We start from the raw sequence: 20,523 nt of genomic DNA, 5'->3' as shown, positions 1-20,523 counted from the left end.
CTCAGGTCTAGCTTCTGAGATCAAAAGTATGTTTGTTGGTTTTATTTTTTAAGTTCCGTTTCTAACCTCATTTTAAACAAACTTCTAGGTCCAATGATAAAACAACACCCAGAACTTTTAAGTTCTTTTTAAGAAAGCATCAACTGCTCTGAGGAGTATGCTACTACTAGGCTAGCTGAATGTTTCTTAACAAAACAAAACAAAAAAACACCACACAACACAAAACAAAACACCTTCAAAGCACCTTTACAAGCTACATTCGCATTTCCTATTTAGCGAAAAAGAAGCTGAGGTACAAGGATCTTGTCCAGGATCCAGTCTCTGTGTACTATCCTCTTTGCCACAGTGCCTCCCTCCATTTAATAATTGTTAATTTTGATGTGCAATTTATATATATGGTTACTGAAAAATATTTCACTGGTAGGTATATAAGCAAAATAACTTACCACAAGGCTAATCAAAGCATCAAATCACAGCAGTGGTAAAATGAAGTCCACTATCATCGTCTTTCTATTGTGTAAATATGAAAACTTTCAGAATCACTAACTAAAAGCATATACTCCAACAAAATGGATGTTATTGCATCTACTGTTTTCATTCTACTAAATCTACTTTGTTACAGCATTAACTTAGCATAACAAGATCAGGCATTGACTGGCTCAATGCATAAATATATTTAAATATTTCTTTTAGGCTTCTGCAGAGAAAGCCTGAAACTACTTTTTGTTACTATATGTAGCATAATGAATTATGTCTACAGATAAAAAAAAAAGTAATGATATATTTTTTCCAGCATTATGTAAATCTGTGTTTGTTGACACAGAAAACTAATGGTTGCCCATTTCAAACTTTGTATCTTTAAGTTTTCCTAACTATATTCCATCTCTGCTCCTGAACTCGCTGCTGACCATAAAAAGTCCCACTAATCTTAGCAATACTCCAAGTAAACTCAGGAATTTGCCTACAGCCAAGAAAACTGAAGGTCTCTGGAAAAGTCAAAATATGTAATTTCAATATAAGCATTGTATTAATAAAAAAGCATTAATAGTAGTGCCAAATGATGTACTACACTCACTCCATTGTCAGTCACTCCATAACTGGTTTGTGAGCCAAACAAAAAATGAAACCAGCTACATATATTATGTTGTTAGAAATACACAAGCTGGAAAACTATTTGTTTCTCCTATTTTAGCTACAGTACTCTTAGTAATTATATGTAATATAATTACTTTTTTTTGTTTATTTTTTGAGGTACTTATAAACACTTTGTTAAATGCCCAACTAGCTGGTTTGGAAGTTGTGATATTGTGGGAGAATGGATTTATATGAACATCTCTTGGTTTTGCTTACATACCTTAAGTGTTGGATCCAAAATGAGTAAGAATGAAAATTAGACATGAGAGTGGACAACAGCAACATACCTTTGTTTAAAAGTTGCTGAAGTTTTAGGGCAAATAATTTTTTTATTTATTTTTTTTAACCAACGGAAGCTTCAAAATTATTTGGAATTAACAAATGCTTTTGTCCAGTCTGATGAAGAAAATGTATCATAGACAGACTTGCTTTTACATCTGTAACAAAACATACCTGTCCCAGTCAAAAGTCCAGCACTCTTCTTTCGTGCATAAGCGCGTAAGTGGTTGGACAGGCTAACAGCACTTGTAAACGTCGTATTGCAATGCACACACGTTCTAAGCTTCACAGGCATACCTATCATTCAAAAGAAAACTATAATCCAGTTCTCTCTTCAAAAAAATGAAATTCTCAAAGCGTTGTAAAAAGTTTTCTGTAATAAAGATGGTTTAAAATATATTCACTGCATTGATGCAATTGTTTAGTATATTAGAAGGATTGAAGTTAACCATTATTAGTTTTCCATGTAGTGCTTTAAGCCAAACCTTGTTATTTGAACAGAAAGAAGGCAACTTGAACCCCCTAGGCTACTCTGCATTTAATACCTAATATGAAATTCCTACAGATCTCCACATTATGAAGCTCTATTCCCAAAATACAACCCTACAATTTGAATAGCACAATTCTGTTCAGAAATTTCAGAGCTTGCAACATTTCCAATAAAGAGAATTTTAAAAGTATAGTTGACAAAGTGGTAATTAAAACCCATAAGACTAAAAGGCTCAACGCTAAATTAGGCTGCTGCTGAAGGCTTAGAGAGAGGTGGTAAAACACATCACTGAACAGCTGTTAAACAAAACATTTTGTTCAGTGCATTTTCTATTCATTACTTTAGATGCGCAATCAATAATGAAAGTTAATGATTTGAAGTTTTTTGCTAAAATCTCTGTGCTAAATAAATAATCAACAAAGCAACATGCTACTTATCACAGGAAAACAGTGAAAGTGAAATAATACTGAACTCCTCACTTACCAGACAAAGAAACCATTATAACTTCTCCCTTGCTCAACTTTACCATCATTTTCTCCATTTATTTTACCCAAGATACAGTGTTTTGGTCAACTAATGTTTCCAGTTCTCTGCTGATAAATCATTAAAAGAACAACAACAAAAAAAAGAAGCTACATCTATCCAACTGGAAAGCCTCAGTTTACAGGAAAGGAAGAATCCTATTCTCCAGCAGCCCACAGAAGACATGCTGTTTTTTCAGGCAAGTTACAGAAGAAGAGTATCTGGTTGGTAAAAAAAAAAAAAAAAAAAACAAAAACAAAAACAACTTTTTCACTCTAAAACCAGGATTAAAAAGATTTGCCTTTTTAAGAAAAACTAAAGTATTTCAACTTGATGTTAAATATTTTCTCATTAACTCAACTGGCACAGTGCATTTGTTAGTTGTCAAATTCCATTACCTCAGCCACAGATAATTATAGGTCCCCATTCATAGCTGTTAGTATTATGCAAGCGCATGTTTGTTTTTACCTGGTTGTTCATCACAACCAAACAGGTTCTATACCTAGTATTCAGCAGTAAATATTAAACAGAAAGCAATACAGTGTCAGATTTGGCAAGCTACTCCTTTAGCATTGTTTTTCAAATAATTAAGCCTGTGAAAGACACACTTCCTTTATTAAACAACCTCCTGTCTTAAAGGACAACGGTATACATCCAGAAGACATTAAAAGTAATTCTGTTCCGCCTCTGTCATTTTAGAAAGCCACCTTTGTTAAGAAATTGATTGCCACATTTTCATAGCCCCCTAAAAGAACTTCTGAGCACGCTGGACTTGTTGCTGTTATTTCTTTAAAGGAAGACAAGAGTATATGTGAAAAAGTACTACGCAGTGCCAGTTTTACTAACCTATATTGAGCAATAACAAGAAAACCAAAAGAACTGAAAAAGTCATGGGTATAAAACTAAGATCTTACTCCTCAGTTTAAAGAATCCTGCAGCATTATAAGGTGTTGTCCAAATAAGAAATATATAAATGCAAGCTCTACATACACATTAAAAAGGATCCTGCACGAATTCCTCAAGACTAGAAATAGCTCTGACAATTAAAAACATTCTAAAAAAATGAACATATTAGTATAGATTGTGTAGAAAGTCAATTATAGAATTGTTTCATTAGCACAATTCTCAGCGGATGGGGACATCTTTGTCCATATCAGTCAGGGGCTGCATATTAGAACCCTGCTGACTACAGCTGCACTCCAACAAAGCTTAAACTAGCACACATCTTCACTCAGGATAGACAGGCCCTAAGCAAGCATGAGTTTCCCCCAGCAGCCACGATTTTAAACCAAACAAGAATTAATCTATGGTGCAAGAGTCTGTTTGCCTAAGATATCAAAATTAGTCAATAGATATTAATCAGCTTAAAATATTATGTGCTTAAAATGTCATTAACAATTCTGTCGGTTTGAACAAATGCCGCTTTGCACAAGTCTCGAACATTTAAATGAAACAGCTTGCAAACCAGCAGTTTTAAAGCCCAGAAACAGGGTCCAAGCCCAAACACTTCAGAACTGTTAAGTCTGCCAAATACCTCAACTTACTGATGGTCTAGGATGTGTCTTCTTCCTTACTGAGGTTCATTTTGTTCCCACTTTGGATTGGTAAACTCAAACATATGCAGAAAAGGAGCTACATTCCATGCAAAAAAAACAAACAAACAAACAAACAAAAGAAACCAACAACCCTCAGTGCTGCTGAATATTCACTTAAGAAAAAACATGCAAGAAAAATTTGCTGTGCTACCTCTCATGGTCAGCATCCTCTGGAAATGAAATAATCAAATGAACAGAATCCCCCTACAAAGTACTATGTACTTGTATGTTTTCTGTGAATTAATGTGTTCTTTGGAAATGTTGTCAAGACAGCGAGAAACATCATCTTACCTGACTGCATAGTCAAGTCCATTTTTTGTGGCTGATACATCAATGGACTGTCTTCATTTAATGGAAGAACACATTTCTGAACAAACCTCTTTCTCGCAGTTTGATTATGAATCTTTTGAGGAGAAATATCAGGATTCCTTTCTTCTCCTAACCTTTTATTTTTCAGAAGTTCTATCAGTGTAAGTGACTGATTTTTTTTTTCATCATGTAGTACTGCTTTTGTTTCATCACATTCATTTAGGAAACTCAGCCCTTCTTCCTCCGATGCAGACACAGATGTATCTTCAGTCTTTAGGCCATTATGGTATGCTTCAAGAGGTATAACATTCTGAGATAAGAAGTCATCATTTGATGCAAATTTCTGAGCAACAAACGGTCTGGGAATAATGCGGCGACTATTCAAAGCCTTTAGAATTTTTTCATACTTCTCTTCGTTTTGCATCATCTCATTCAGAACACAGATCGGAGACTTGTGAGCATCCCACTTGGTTTTGCCAAGCCTCTTCAGGTGTCCGCGCACATGATTTGATAATCCAATTTTAGTATCAAACCAGCCTCCACAGAGCTGACACGTATGCTCAGAGGAAGTTTCAGATTTCTCAATTGCTATAAAGAAAATAATTTTCATGTATTTTGACAATTATGTACTGTTAAATATTACTACGGCAAATCATAAGAACAGGCTTTACAACAAAATGAAGCAAGTCTTGTTTATTGTTCAACTTAGCATCTTTGTCCCCTCTAATTTACACCCAAATTAAATAAAAAAGAAACACATACCTTTTCTAACACGCTTAACAGGAGTTCCTGTTCCAGTTCTTTTAAAATGTTGCATTTTGTCACTCGTTGCTATCTGTTCTGGTGAAACAACATGACGGGCTTCATAGCTCAATCCAGCTCTGTGAAGATGCCCTCTGACATGATTGGACAATCCAACACCTGTTTCAAAGGTTGCTGGGCAGTATGGGCAGGACTTCTTTTCAAGCGACAAATCAGTCCAATGGAAAACTGAATTATGTTTTGGCAATGCTGATCCTACATTTTCTAAATTCTGAGGATCATGCAGCTCACGGAGGAAGTTACTACCCTCAGCATCTTCATAATATTCAAAATAAAAGCCATCATTCTGCTCGTAACTAAGCGAAGATTTATCAACAGCTTCATGATCTTCTATTTTACCTTTGAATATAGGGAATAGGCTTACATGTTCCTGATTAATATCACTGTAAGATTCATCCTCCACAGAGTGTGTAGTGTAATCACATAGTTCAACATTATCCCATGAACTTTCATCCTCCGTTTCATAGCTGTCTTTTTTTTCAGCAGAGTTAAGTTTCTGTAAAACAACAACAGTCATTTTATGCAGAAAATCTGGATAGCAATCCAAATCATTTCCTGTAACAGAGCCTTCCCTCTTGGATTCTTTAACCACTCTTTTTACAGCTACATGCCTATGACCTTTATAGCCTTTTGCCCTTTTGCAATCAAGATTATTTGAATCCATGACAAAACAATTATTATGGGGACTTCTACATAAAGAACTGACACAGTTGGACTCTTCCTTTTTTAAATGCAAAGGATAAGAGTCACTAGATTTTTTAATCATCCTGTAGTTTTCATATTTGTGTCTATATAAATAATTATTGCTTGTTTTGACACTAGCTTTCTGCTTTGCTGCTTGATGAAAATATTTAGGTTTCTGGTCAATACTATTTCTAATCAAAAAGGTCTTGTTTGTAGAATTTAGATTGCACACACTTACAGATGACTGTGAAACGCTTTTCCGGGCCTTCTGTATCCTGTAGGGTCTCTTGTGAAGTTTGGTGAAGTTACTGGACTGTGAAGTAGAGCCAAAAGATCTTTTTACATCCTGTTTTAAAACTGAGTTCTTTGGAAATGTAGAAGATTGTTTCATCAACTGTTTTGTCCTGCTACCAAAATCTAAAGATTCTTCTATAATGCTGCCTTTCCTCTTTTCTAGTCTAAGATGGCTACGAAAGGGATCGATGCAAGATGTTGGATGCAGGTATTCCATGTGTTTTTTTAAAATGCTTCTAGCCGAAGTTGTAAATGGACACATCTTACACATGTATGTTGCTGACTTCTTTGAGGATCCTAAATATGGATCTTTCATGGATGCCTTTTTCTGTGATTTCCTCTGGGACATGTCACTACCAATAATGGAACATTTGACTACTGCTCCATGAGCAATCCCTCGATGGCATTCAAGTTCATTTTCTGTCACAGCCATGAAATTGCATTCCTCACAGCAATAGTATCTTTTATCTTTTTCATGGGTCTTTGCATGCTGCACAAATGTTTTGGGACAATTAGTACCAAATACACATTGGGGACACTGTAACCGTGCACTCCTACCCTCATCCTGAAGTTCTTTAAGCTCACGGATTTCTTCCATCAGTTTCTGCCTTCTTTCCTGGTGAATTATCATATGTTTAAGAAGTGAATTACGATCTCGAAATGTCCTTCCACATTCCCTACATGCATAGGGCCGCGGGACATTGAGATGTCGGAAATGGCTGTTCCCATCTAAATGGTACATCATATGCCTATGCAGATGTTTTTTCTCCCTAAAATTCACATTGCACTTTGTACAGGGATAAAATGATGGTTCATCGGTACTGAAAGTAGATGGTGATTCAGAATCATTCTGTTCACATTTATTTTTTAAAGTATTGGAAAGAAAAGTGCTAGTGTGAACAGGAGAAGCATCTTCTGCACAGCTACCAGTGGGACTATAAATGAGTTGTTGGATAGCATCAACAGCTTCCAGCTCTTCATCTGTGGATTCAGGCTTTACTTTATTCAATGAATATTGTTGTGGTTCTACCATTTGTAGCTCTTCATTCTGTTCTAAGAAGTCAACACTTAGCAGTTTTGATTTACTAGGAATATAACCTGTATCACCAAAACAGTCTTCAGTATAGCGTGTTATTTTACTAACGTCCATTTTTCTTTTTCTCTTTTTTTCTAAACCTACTTTACAGTGAATTGGAGACTTCTCTATTGTTTCTTCATTTGTCATAAGAAACTGTATAAACTCTTTCTGTGGATCCCAGCTGGGATCACATGTCGATCTGAAACCACCTGTACCTGAGGAAATGCCTGTTAATGTATCAACACAATCATCTTTTACCAGTAAATTTTTATCATCCTCACAAACTTCTACTTGGCCTACTAAAGTGCTATCTACACTATTACCTACTGATTTCTGTGAATCACAACCAATTGAAGCAGAGGTAGGTAGATTTTTAATGGAATGAGTCATGTTCTTAGCATGCGCTACATCAGGTAACAAAAATAAAACTTGGTGCTGATTTGATTTTTGTGTTGTACTCTTTGCAGGCAGCTGAAGGTCTTGAACCACTGTCAAAGTTGAGCAGGAATCTGTATGATGACCTACAGGCTGTCCAGTGGTTAATGAAACACTGCCTTTATTCATAATGGAAGTCTTAGTTGAGGTGGAGTGTGAAACTGGTCCATTAACAGCAGTTCCTCTAGACAAGATAAAGTTTTCACTAGAAACAGTAGGAGCACCAGTGTGTATAAATAGAGAAGTCTGGCCTCCACTTAAGGCTTTTTCAGATAAGTCCCTTGATAGCTCCCCAGGCAGAGTCAGTGTATTGTTCTTCTGAAATGACGTGTCACTCTCTTGTGATTTAGGAATGCCACCTTCTTCCTCAGATATGAAATTATCACCACACAGAATTTCTTCTTCTTCTTTAGCACCAGTGACTTCAGTATTTATCTCTAAGTCATCCATGTTGCTGGTCTGTCCATTAAGCACATTTAGACTGAAACAAAAAAAAAGAAAAAAGAAAAGAATCAGGCAATCACAGAAATAAAGTGTCAATTTTAATTTACAATATTTTCCAGGAACAGCCTTCTTCACACTGCAATCAGAAAAAAATAAGTTTTGAATAAGAACATGCATTTTTAACAAATTTAAGATATTCAAGACATGTTTAAAATTTATAAATGAAGCAATCAAAAACTATACGTTTTTTGCTATGCTACATTACCTACAAAAATACAAAACACCTACAAGCAAGATGGGAAAAAATGTGATTAACAAAAACTGAGCATTCTACATGCACAGTAACATGAACCCAGAGTTTATCTTTAGTTGCTTTCTAGAGGCAAAACAAGTTAGCAGTAAAAGCTATCCAGACATCTGCTAGTTATTTCAGTGACTTTTTTTTAAACCATACTTCCATTTAGCACCTAGGAAATAAACTAATTTTTACGTATCTCAAGGTATCACTTTTTTCAATTTGTTTGTATACAACTGACATGATGATACACACAAGCTTGTAGAGTGTTTAATTTGGTATTAATTGAGAAAACACATAACAAGCCCAATTTTGAACATATGATTACTGATGGAAACGACAAAGAATCTAGAGTTAATCAAATTAGAGTTGTGCTAAAAGGAGTCATTACCTAGACTTTTTGAATTAAAATGTTATTAACTCACAACAAATATCCATGGCTCCCTGCAATGGTCCTTTATTGAAATCAAGGAAGACCATGCTTAACATCCTTTTTTCCTAAAGAGAGAAAACAAGCTGATTAAAGGATACCACTTTCATTTTTTTACATCACACATCAAAATGAGTTTAGAATTTCAGTTCAACATCATGACAGTTATCCATACAATTCAAAGCTAGCTATCACTTAATGGAAATTCTCTGCTACTGCTTTTGTTTCAAATCAGCAAAAAGACAAAAATAAAATAATTTCACCTTCTAAAAGCTTGTAAGAAACAAACCTTAATATGCCATGACTTTTTTTTTTTTTTTTTAACTGTTTAGAAGAAAAATAAGCTGTATTTGGAGTACAAATATAATGGAAAAAACTTATTGCAAGAAGTTAAAACATTATTTTCTTTGCTATCCAATTACTGAATTACCCAATTTAGAAATATGGTTTTATTCTATGCCAGCTATGTAATAAATATTTAATATATAAGAAACAACACTATTTTATTACGTTAGTTATAACATGCCCTTATGCAAATGTTCTACTAGAAAGGCCACATATTCAGCTTCCCATTTCTTCTGAATTTCTGAATTTCTTTGCTGTTTTCAGATGGGTCAGTTTCTACCACAATGAAGACCTCTATTAAGATCATATTCAGAGCTTTCACTATAAAATGGTGATAATGCACCACACAGCAGGTGTCTTTACATCACATACACAAGTTGGAAATTGGCAGTGCAAGCCTGCACTAAAAATCAGTAAAGCGAAATTTATAGGAGGGAAAGCTCCAAGAATACACAACTACTCCAGTAATTTTATCACTGAGTAATGTAAGCTTCATATAATATTAGCAATGGAGTATAAAAATGTTCACAAAAAATTTAGAAGAAATATAGTAAAGTCAGTTTTGCCTGCAAGATGGAGCATTTTCCCTGTTTTGCTACTGCAGAAGTAGACAAACGTATGCTCAGTCAATTTGAGAGCCTATATTAGCTTTTCTCAACAGGAAGCAATGTCGCTAACGAAGTGGTAAATTCAGTGTTAATGAGTGGCTTCACTGTTACCACCTGTGAGGTAAAATCTTCCATGTTCCAAGTTCCACCCATCTGTTCTGGTGTTAGGGGTTCAGAAGAAGAACAGACGCTTCCCATTTAAAGCAACCTCATTGGTACCCCCTGAACAGCAGGGAGGCAAACTGAGAACATCGTGCCTGTTTGGAGATTGCAACCCTCATTATCAGAATGGCTCCTGAAAACTTTTCACAGGTTCATGTGATGAAGACAAAATCATGTTGCTCCACATACAAAAAAACATATGTTGACTTTAAATATTAGTGTTAAAGCTTGAGCTAAAACAAGGTGGATAGGGCACCACACAACCACCTTGAACTTGAGAGTCCCTTCAAAACTATCCTGAACAAGAAACATTACATCGTGCAATCATAAGAGACTCATTTCCATATTGTGTATTTATGGAGATTGTGAACTATTCCATATGGATCTGATTAGAAGACTTCTATGGTAATACAGCTGTCCCTACAGATTTCAGGCTTTGAATTAAGCCTGAAATGCTTATCATATTGATAATATCACTGTTATATTTTAATCATTTTCTGCTAATTATCTTCCCCCCCCCCCCGCCCAGCTACCAAAGTGGTACAATTCACTATTATACACCCAGGACAAACGCAAAGAAGTTCTAACAGTGTGGTCCTAAAGAAAACATACAAAAAAATATTGTTAAGTAACATTAATTTAGAGTATTGTGATAACAGTGAGCCACATGCAATTCAAGTGCAGAAAATTACTCCGTGGCAATGATTCCACACAATACCATCATTTTGGAGGAAATCATTAACTTGTACCACATTCAGGAAGCCTACCACCCAAACTGAAACACTACCTAAACGTGAACATATTGGGAGGAAAAAAAAAAAAGCAGAAAGAAAATCAAAGCTACTAGCATTTAATCAAGGCTATAAAATATTCTTTGCATATTTCCATCACTGTTTTGTAAGTATTGTTTTCTATACCACATCACAGATGCACACAATATTAATTCTCTTGAAATGCATGGTAAATAAACCCTTAATGTAGTTGAAAAAATAAACTTCAAGTTTAAACTTGAAATTTAGTATTGCAAATAGTGTTTGTTATAACTGTATGGTGTTTGCCCTGGTGAGTTACATACTGCTTACATTGGAGATAAGTACAGAAGAGCAATGCTCAAAAAGCCTAGCCTACATAAACATGCACAATTCCAGGCTCATACTATTGAAACACTTTACCTAAAAGGCCAAATTCTATTCAATTATTTTAGCTAAACCTGGAATTAGTCACACAGTAAACAGTTATTTTTAATTTACATGATACATTGTTTATTATAGCGGAATTATTTCATATTCAAGAGTAAAACCCAACCAATTATTTAGCCAACTTCCACCCTGACTTAATTAACTACTTTTCAATTTACATATTAATTTTTAAAATACTGTTTTTCTTCATAAAATATCAGTTTCAAATCATAATGAGTTCTGCAGATATGACTGCCTGTGGCTAGATACCCTAAGCATTAAAAAAGTGTAAGGTCAGACCTGTCTTCAAGATGACAGATCATCATTTAAATGCCTTAAGCTAATCTTATTGTCTCAAAAATCTTGAACATCAGTATTTTTGCAAACTATCAGCACTTGCTATAACACCTTTACTACACTACATCTTGAGGTTACTACAGAAAAAATGAGGTGATAATTGCATATTAACATAATTATTCGGTAATCCCTCTCAGCAAGCTTCTCAGGTCACTCAGTAATTCAGATTAGATGCAACCTTCTTGTCATCAGATCTATGCTGTCCACTTTCTGTTCATTAATAATTCTTTTTGATAGGAACATACTTAATTCCACTGTTCTATGTACATTATTAACTGTATTTATTAAAAGTAGGTTCATGACATTTCCAGGTTCCTGTTTCATAATGACAACCTTTGCTATGTAGTAGTGTCACACACCAAATTTTATGCCTTCATGCAATACTAGTTCATTAAAGCTTACACTCCAACACTGTGCTGTCACCTACTAGCAGTTATAGCTAGATGTTTGTCAATTTCTGTTACAAAAAAAAAAAACACCTTATGTTATGTGGATTTACAACAGATTTGAGAGCACACAGGAGGTGAAAAATTAAGATGGAAAAAATTGACTGAGTTTGTGAAAAGCATGAAGTGTTTTTATGTATTTTGATACCAAGTTTCATAGTCACAGTGACTATTAAATGGCACAAAAACTTAAAACCCATCTCCCAAATAGACTGAATTTACTCAGCCTAATTAAATTAACTAAAGAAACAAATTATTTCAACAGTATTGTAATGAAGGCGAAAAGCTGTTTGTCCCGTGCCAAGTAATTTGTCGTAAATGAAGTTCTTTAAGCAGATATGTGAATAACCAGGGCACTCACGATTATTAAAGAGATAGGAAAGGTGTTTCATGCTTGCACTGATTCCATTTAATTTATTTCTTCAAGACTTTGCTATGTAAAGAGAGAAAACTAACAAACCCCATCTCTTTATCCACAAGCATTCCTGTAATAAAGCTTTTTCAAATGACAGAAGATACAAAAAATGATGGAACCAGTCACAGATTTTTGAGCAACAAGCGGCAGACCTGAGAGCTTGTACGTTGTGGCACCAGACTGAAGCAGAAGCTCCTTCCGTTTTGCCTAATTTGCAGTCTATTCCTATATTAACTTAGTTATGATCCATGTCACACATTCTGTCAAAAGTGAAATGTTTAAGAATCTTTGGAAAATGAAGGATTATGCAGAGTAAGTTTTACCCAGGTCAACTGAAGGAGTGGGGTGAGAAATCCAAAATCCTTGCCTCCCAAATAACTAAGTGTATTAGTATAAACTAGCTGCACCTTCAGGGAAAAGTCATCTGTTTGGAGAGCATCTTTTTACATGGGCAGATAGTGACAAGACAAGGGAGAATGGCTTTAAACTAAAAGAGGGGAAATTTAGATGAAAGGTTAGGAGGAAATTTTTCACACAGAGGGTGGTGAGGCACTGGAACAGGTTGCCCAAAGAAGCTGTGACGTCCCATCCCTGGAGGTGTTCAAGGCTGGGCTGGATGAGGCCCTGGGCAACCTGGTCCGGTGGCAGGTGTCCATGCTCAAGGCAGGGGTTGGAACTGGGTGGTCTTGTAGTTTCAATCTAACCCAACCCATTCTATGATCTTACTTAGCGAATATCTGGACAATATTTTTGCCTCTTCCATACAGTAATTCACACTCTTCATACCTACTGAGTTTTGGGTGTTATCTAACAAGATCAACATCCAAAGCTAGTATGATTATGGTACTGTAATAGTTAGAAAAATACATATTACTAGTTTCCCTCTTTATCTAAAAGCTATCTTGATCCACCCTCAGATGGAAATAGAGCTATAAAGCCTGACAACCAAAGGTCAAGTCAGTGACTCACCTTGCCTTTCCCCAGCATGTTCGCAAATTAAGTTGTTGAAAATACATTCCATTCTCCACAGCACAGGTGGATTATTCTTAGATTTCCTTACTTAACTTTGAAACCTACAAATTCATCTGAACACTTCTGGAACTTAACTTCTGCAGCAAACAGAGGGCTAGTTTAGTATGTACAGCACTTATAAATGCTGCCCTCCCACACCTACTCTACACGCAAGCATATGATTATAAATCTAACTAGTCTGAGCAGTTCTACTGAAAATTAAGCTTTTCTGATTCCAATGTTTACATGAAAACATAAACATCATAAAGTTCCCATAGCTAATGAGACTCCTGTATTAGGTAATTTTCCAAGCAGCAAGAAAATACTCCAACGCAAAACTAAGAATACAAAAGTTGCCACCATCCACAGTAATGACAATACTACAACCTATTATGCATTTTAATATTTATTTTTAAACTGCACAAATTGCTCCCAATTCCTTAAAAAAGGTAGGAACAAGAAATTATGTAAACCAAGATGTAAAATTCAAAATGAAATTCACCAAGATGTCATATTGCTGTGGAAAAAGTTGACCAAAGAGAAATTTACAATTATACAGGAGTAAATCACACAAAGTTCTCTCCAGGAGCTTGCAAAAGATCAACATAACTGAAGAAAGATATAACTGTCATTGCTCAGGAATGGAAGATTCCCCACCAGCTTTTAATAGCTAGACAGCCTTACCACAAACAACAGGTTTCCTGCATAGCCTGTGAGTCAAACTCAAAACTGCTACTTTGTGTGGAAGTCTCAGATTTGAGACAGATATGTTAATTCTAATTCCTACAGTAGCACTGCAAGTCTTAACAGTACAACTACCATTTACCTCTCTTGTTGACCACCAGAACGTATAGAGATTAAAACTGATCTCAAACAGTTTTCTGTATTTTTGAATACTGACTCAGTTTGAAACCAATCCAACTGTCTGATTCATTTCTCATCTGGTCACACACTGCCCTAGATGTCTAAGCTATTTCTACTCTAAAACACATGCAACAAACCTCAGTTCAAAGTCTGACATTAATGTCAAACAAAAATACTGCTTCAAGGTATCAGGTGGAAAAAAAATGAAATTATAAGATTTTACCTGTATTGCAAAAAATCCAAAACATGATACAAAATAATCAGAAAGAAATAATTAGTTTCTTATGAGTAATTTACTAGTTTTTAGGATTCAGAATCTTACAAACAGCCAACACAAAGACATTAAAGTCCACAAAATCTTTAGGAAATAAAATGCAACCAAGGCAAAAGAACTTTCTTCATGATGAGAAACTATCAAGTTCAGATCTTCAAGGAAAAGTAGGCTGGTATTCCACTAAACCATCAACCTACAAAAAAAGCTGTCTATTCATTATACTCAGGAACATCAAAAACACTAATTTTGGTAACACTCATTTACATGAAACTCTGTTACTACTGAAACTTCTTCAAAAACTGTGGATAAAATAGAAAAAAAATGTTTCTTTAAAAATGTCAGGCTTTTAGAAACTTGATTTCTGGTCTAGAATGTGTAAGAGTAATATTTTAACATCTCATGTCTGCAAAGCCACAGTTTACAACTGAAGCATGACTGTCTTACAATTCAAAAAACGTATCATTGCTGCCACCAACCATTCTCATTCTTATTTCTTGAATATTGATTTGCTTGGGAAAATAAACCAACTTGTCATACTGAGTTGACAAATGCTAAAATCCAATACTGAAATCAATAAAACAAAGAGCAATACGGAATGTGTCAAAAGAATCAGATGTATGACTTTCAAAAGTATTCTTCTAGTTGTCAGTGCTAATACAGCAGTTTAAGTTGATGTAATCAACAAAGACTTTTCAAAGTGAATTTCTAAAAAAAAAAAAAAATGCTTATCCAGTACAAAACCAAGACTTTGAATCTGGTAACTTAATAAGGTACTTCTTGAGTAGAAACTTCAAAGGCTTCCATAACTCCCCACAGCATTTGACAGCCCCGTCTATAAAGGATGACCAACTACTTAAGTCGTCACATTCCTGCAGCTTTGTCCAGCTTCTGTTTTCAGTAGCACTAGCAAGTCTGAAGTGGCATTGCCAGTAGTTTCTACTAAAGATGAGAACTGCGATCAAATTACTGAGTTTTCCAAGATGCACAAAGACATGATTAACACTATTCCAGCAACACACACAGAAGTTTGAAAAATACAGGCTTAATGCTCTGTGATAATACACACCGTTTCCCCTGAAAACTGCTCCCCTACATACTTTTTCATACACAGATAAAGCCTTTTTCCTTCACAGCAATCTCACATGCTCATACCTTTTTACTCTCTAAAGAAACTAAATGTATAAGAGAACACACTTTTCATCATGTTCACCACCACTACCGGTGTTATTCAGTCAAATGTATTCTTAGGCCTAAAGTGTAGTACCAACAATTGATTTTATCTAGATACAATAAAACAATTTATTAGCTATTAGTATTACAAAACGGAAGGTGGTTTACTTCTTATAGACTGTAATGAAGAAACAGTCATGCTTAGCTTTTTTTTTTTTTTTAAATCAAGCTGCCAAAAATTTTAGGTTTGTGATTGGTGGTAAGAAGCTATTTAGCACATCGTGGCTAGTAACTAGTGCTGTATCATGGTGTCAATACAGGACCCAACCCTGTTTGATGTCTTTCTAAGTGATGGGACAGAATGCACCCTAAAGAAAGGTTGCTAATGATACATAACTGGGAGAAGCACCAGAGGGCTGTGCTGCTATTCAGAGGGCCCTCGACAGGCTGGAGAATGGGCTGACAGAAACCTCATGAAGATCAATAAAGCAAAGTGTGAAGTTCTGCACCATGTATCACAGTGTGCACCAGCACATGCTGGAAAACAGCTTTGTAGAGAAGTACCTGTGCCCTTGTGGCAAAGGCAGACAATGGCACCCTGGGCTGCGTTTGGAGGACTGCTGCCAGTATGCTGAGGGAGGTGATCCTTCCCCTCTACTCTGCACTGGTGAAGCCACACCTGGAGTCCTACATCCAGTTCTGGGTTCCCCAGTACGAGAGACATGGAGCTACCAGAGAGAGTCCCCTTGAAGGGCCACTAATTTGATTAAGAGATTGGGGCATCTCGTATGAGGAGAAGACTGACAGACTGTTTACCCTAGAAAATAGTACGTGATCAGTATGGGATGTCACCCACGTGTGCAAACATCTGAAGGGAGGCAGAACTGCACTTTCTTCAGTGGTGTCCAGTGATAGAAAAAGAGGCAAACAAGCACATGAGTTTCCACTTAAAAATAAGTTTTTTTTGTTGTTTTTTTTTTTTTTTTTAACTGCAAGGGTGACTGGCAGAGGTTGCCCAGAAAGTCTCCATCCTTGGAGATATTCAAAAGCCTTCCAGATGTGGTCCTAGGCAAGTTGCTCTAGGTGACCCTGCTTAAGAAGGAAGGTTGGACAAGACCTGTAGAGGTCCCTACCAACCTCAACTATTCTGTAATTCTGTTTGAGTACATTTTTTCCACAGAGTATCCCAATTCTCACTTACCTTACTCCCCAGTAAGAGCGCTACATACATTCAGACTATCTACTTTTATCATTTATTGTAAAATATCAGAAATATAAGCATGAGTATTTTAATTAAAAGAAGTTTCCGAACACTAACTTTAGATTTTCCATTCTGACAGTTTAAGAAACCAACAACAAAAAATCAGGTACATAGGAGAATTGCATTTTCTCTACCCCACGCTGGGTAGAACCCACAGCAAAACCCTAATTCGATGTCCCTCACCTCCAGTGTTCCTGTTTTCCAGAGTTCTCTCTCACTAAATAAAGCAATATTATTATTCTGAAATTTATAAACCTGCATTTTCTAAGTTCCTCACCATTTTTTATTAATATTTCTACTATTCAGGACTTTCCACAACTGCTACAATTACTTTTCCATAGAATGAATCCCCTCTTCTAGGCCACAATTTGCTTTGATGTCTTTTTGATATATCACACCTCAGAGAGGCCTAAGGACGCCAGATTCTGTGTCAGCTTTTCAGGCGATACAAGAAAAGTATTTCCTCATCATCCATCCCATTGCCATCAGTAATGCACTTTTGTAACTGTAGTCACAGTGAGTGAGAAATTTCCCAAACAACGTGTTTAGGAAAGTACATGCTTTCTTATGGGCTCTAGTACCATCACTACAGTACTCACAAGAGGGAAAAAAATAAATGATAAAAAAAGAAAATGAAAGACCTGCTGTCATTGCAGAAGATTTTGGCTTGCAGAGAAGAGAAAGTTGTCTCAACATGTAGCCATATACTGTCAAATTACTTTGCTGTATGTTGGAATTATGCTTTTCTTAGCAGCAAAGCCAATTTAAATGACTCCTGCCTTCCTCTACTCCTCCACATTTCTTCTTTCAGTTTATCAACAATTTCATTACCTAGCTTAAAAGGCTGGCATATACACTGCTGAATCAGCACAACTGACAGGCAACAACTAAGAGTAAGGGCACAAACTTTTCCTAGCTTTGTTGACAGAAAAATCTAATGGAGAATCCTTTCCTAAAACTTGCATCAATGAAAAGTGAAAATGCAGAGAATTTCAGAAGGCAAAAAAATAAGTTTTGTCAGTCCCATATTTACCTGCAAAAGGCATTATGAGGAATGCTACTATGAAGAAATTTTATGCTCTAAAATTTCTTGAAGTATACTATTTGAAGTAAAATACTAGAAATAAATGCTACAATAATTCAACTAGGGAACATTAGGTATTACAATTTCTGAGAATACTACTGATGTAAGAAATTACCTTAAATTACATATTAGACATTATAGCTAGATTTTCCACAAAGACATACAAAGACAAATCCTTTCATTAGGTTAAACAAGAAGCATTTTCATTTCTAAAGCTCATTGCTGACTTTTATAAAATTCAAAACAAACCTACTCTCCCTCCTTTAAACCATAGTTCTGCAGATTCAAAGCCAGTTTATTTGTTCAGAAAGAAGTCATTCTTAAGCCAAGTACTGCCACCAAGTGGTGATGAAATTTCATATGCAAATCTAATGATTCCCCAAATGCAGAGCTCACAGAACTAAAAATGTTTTCCCCAGTGCCAAGTAAGTGACTGATGGTGTACTAAGAAAAAAACCTTTAAAACTAATCAGTCAAAGAACTGCATATTTTTCATAGTGAAATCAAAAACCAACATTTAATTTAAAACAAAGTTTTTTCCTACAATTAGGCACTTTTGGTCAGACACCTTTTGCGAGCAATGGGGAAAAGAGATTTCTTCCACTACAAATCCAATACACATAAGCCAAATGACTCTAATAATTAGCTGTTTTCCATAACTCTGTGCAAAACCCCAGTGATTACAACTATACCGCCACAGAAGTCTTGTTTTCAGGGTACTCTCAAATTTCAGAGAAAGTCAAATTCAGTAACTGAAGCAGCTCCACCTGCCCCGACTTTTAGCATAGAAACATCCAGCATTTTATTTGCACAAGCTTTACCCTTTGTTAATAGAAAGAGAACACAGACAGACCATTTTAATTTAACTATTCTGAGGAATATTTCTCAAATTGATTAAGTTTGTATTGTTAGTTATCTGCACAAGTTATTCCTGAGGTGTTACACCCAAAGATCATTGATGAGAACACTGCACAACAACAACGTGACGCCACGTAACAGACTTACAGTACAACGCTCTTAAAAGACATTAAAACAGTTAAGCTCAATTTTATTGACATATATCTTAAAATATTACACACCATTCAACTTTGGGGAAAATTCTAACTTTATTTCCCATTACACTTTAAAAAAAAAAAGTGGTAATCATTTTTCTCCAGCATGTTTTGCAGGGACAAAATTAGGAAGGCCAAAGCTCATCTGGAGCTCAATCTGGCTACTGCCGTTAAAGATAACAAAAAATATTTTTATAAATACATCAACACAAAAAGGAGGACTAAGGAGAATCTCCATCCTTTACTGGATGCGGGGGGAAACTTAGTTACAAGAGATGAGGAAAAGGCGGAGGTGCTTAATGCCTTCTTCGCCTCAGTCTTCAGCAGCAATACCGGTTGTTCTCTGGATACCCAGTACCCTGAGCTGGTGGAAGGGGATGGGGAACAGGATGTGGCCCTCACTATCCGCGAAGAACTGGTTGGTGTCCTGCTACGGACACCAACTACAGGCCTGTCAGTTTGACCTCAGTACCAGGGAAGCTCATGGAGCAGATCCTCTTGAGAGTCATCACGCAGCACTTGCAGGGCAAGCAGGCGATCAGGCCCAGTCAGCATGGGTTTATGGAAGGCAGATCCTGCTTGACGAACCTGATCTCCTTCTATGACAAATTGACATGCTTAGTGGATGAGGGAAAGGCTGTGGATGTGGTCTACCTTGACTTCAGCAAGGCTTTTGACACCATCTCCCACAGCATTCTCCTCAAGAAACTGGCTGCTCTTGACTTGGACAGGGACACACTTCGTTGGGTTAGAAACTGGCTGGATAGCCGGGCCCGAAGAGTCGTGGTAAATGGAGTCAAGTCCAGTTGGAGGCCAGTCACTAGTGGCGTTCCCCAGGGCTCGGTTCTGGGGCCGGTCCTCTTTAACATCTTCATCAATGATCTGGACGAGGGCATTGAGTGCACCCTCAGTAAGTTTGCAGATGACACCAAGCTAGGTGCGTGTGTCGATCTGCTCGAGGGTAGGAAGGCTCTGCAGGAGGATCTGGATAGGCTGCACCGATGGGCTGAGGTCAACTGCATGAAGTTCAACAAGGCCAAGTGCCGGGTCCTGCACCTGGGGTGCAATAACCCCAAGCAGAGCTACAGGCTGGGAGATGAGTGGTTGGAGAGCTGCCAGGCAGAGAAGGACCTGGGAGTGATGGTGGACAGTCGGCTGAATATGAGCCAGCAGTGTGCTCAGGTGGCCAAGAAGGCCAACAGCATCCTGGCTTGTATCAGAAACAGTGTGACCAGCAGGGCTAGGGAGGTGATCATCCCTCTGTACTCAGCTCTGGTGAGGCCGCACCTCGAGTACTGTGTTCAGTTTTGGGCCCCTCACTACAAGGACATCGAGGTGCTAGAGATTGTCCAGAGAAGGGCGACAAAGCTGGTGAGGGGTCTGGAGGACAAGTCCTACGAGGAGCGGCTGAGGGAGCTGGGCTTGTTCAGCCTGGAGAAGAGGAGGCTCAGGGGCGACCTTATCGCTCTCTACAGGTACCTTAAA

The 20,523-nt window shown here is 36.8% G+C and overlaps 1 protein-coding gene across 15 annotated transcripts in view; it reads right to left on the bottom strand.

Annotated features, from left to right (window-relative positions):
* The window catches only part of ZNF644 (zinc finger protein 644), a 56,723-nt gene that overhangs the window by 10,995 nt on the left and 25,205 nt on the right, over window positions 1-20,523 (bottom strand). For 6 of the 15 annotated variants that reach the window (XM_068691117.1, XM_068691116.1, XM_068691118.1 and 3 more), the window contains 5 exons: window positions 8,807-8,879; window positions 6,074-8,123; window positions 5,092-5,647; window positions 4,312-4,917; window positions 1,588-1,710 (listed from right to left, as the gene is read on the bottom strand). In XM_068691117.1, the coding sequence (XP_068547218.1) occupies window positions 1,588-1,710; window positions 4,312-4,917; window positions 5,092-5,647; window positions 6,074-8,092 (3,304 nt within the window). In that variant the 5' untranslated portion in view covers window positions 8,093-8,123; window positions 8,807-8,879. The other 9 variants (XM_068691122.1, XM_068691120.1, XM_068691121.1 and 6 more) reach the window with 5 other exon arrangements.

Source organism: Anas acuta, chromosome 8, assembly GCF_963932015.1.
Source record: "Anas acuta chromosome 8, bAnaAcu1.1, whole genome shotgun sequence".
Taxonomy (NCBI): Eukaryota; Metazoa; Chordata; class Aves; order Anseriformes; family Anatidae; genus Anas; species Anas acuta.
Note: the sequence above shows the minus strand (reverse complement) of the source record. Positions and strands in the feature narration are given on the sequence as shown.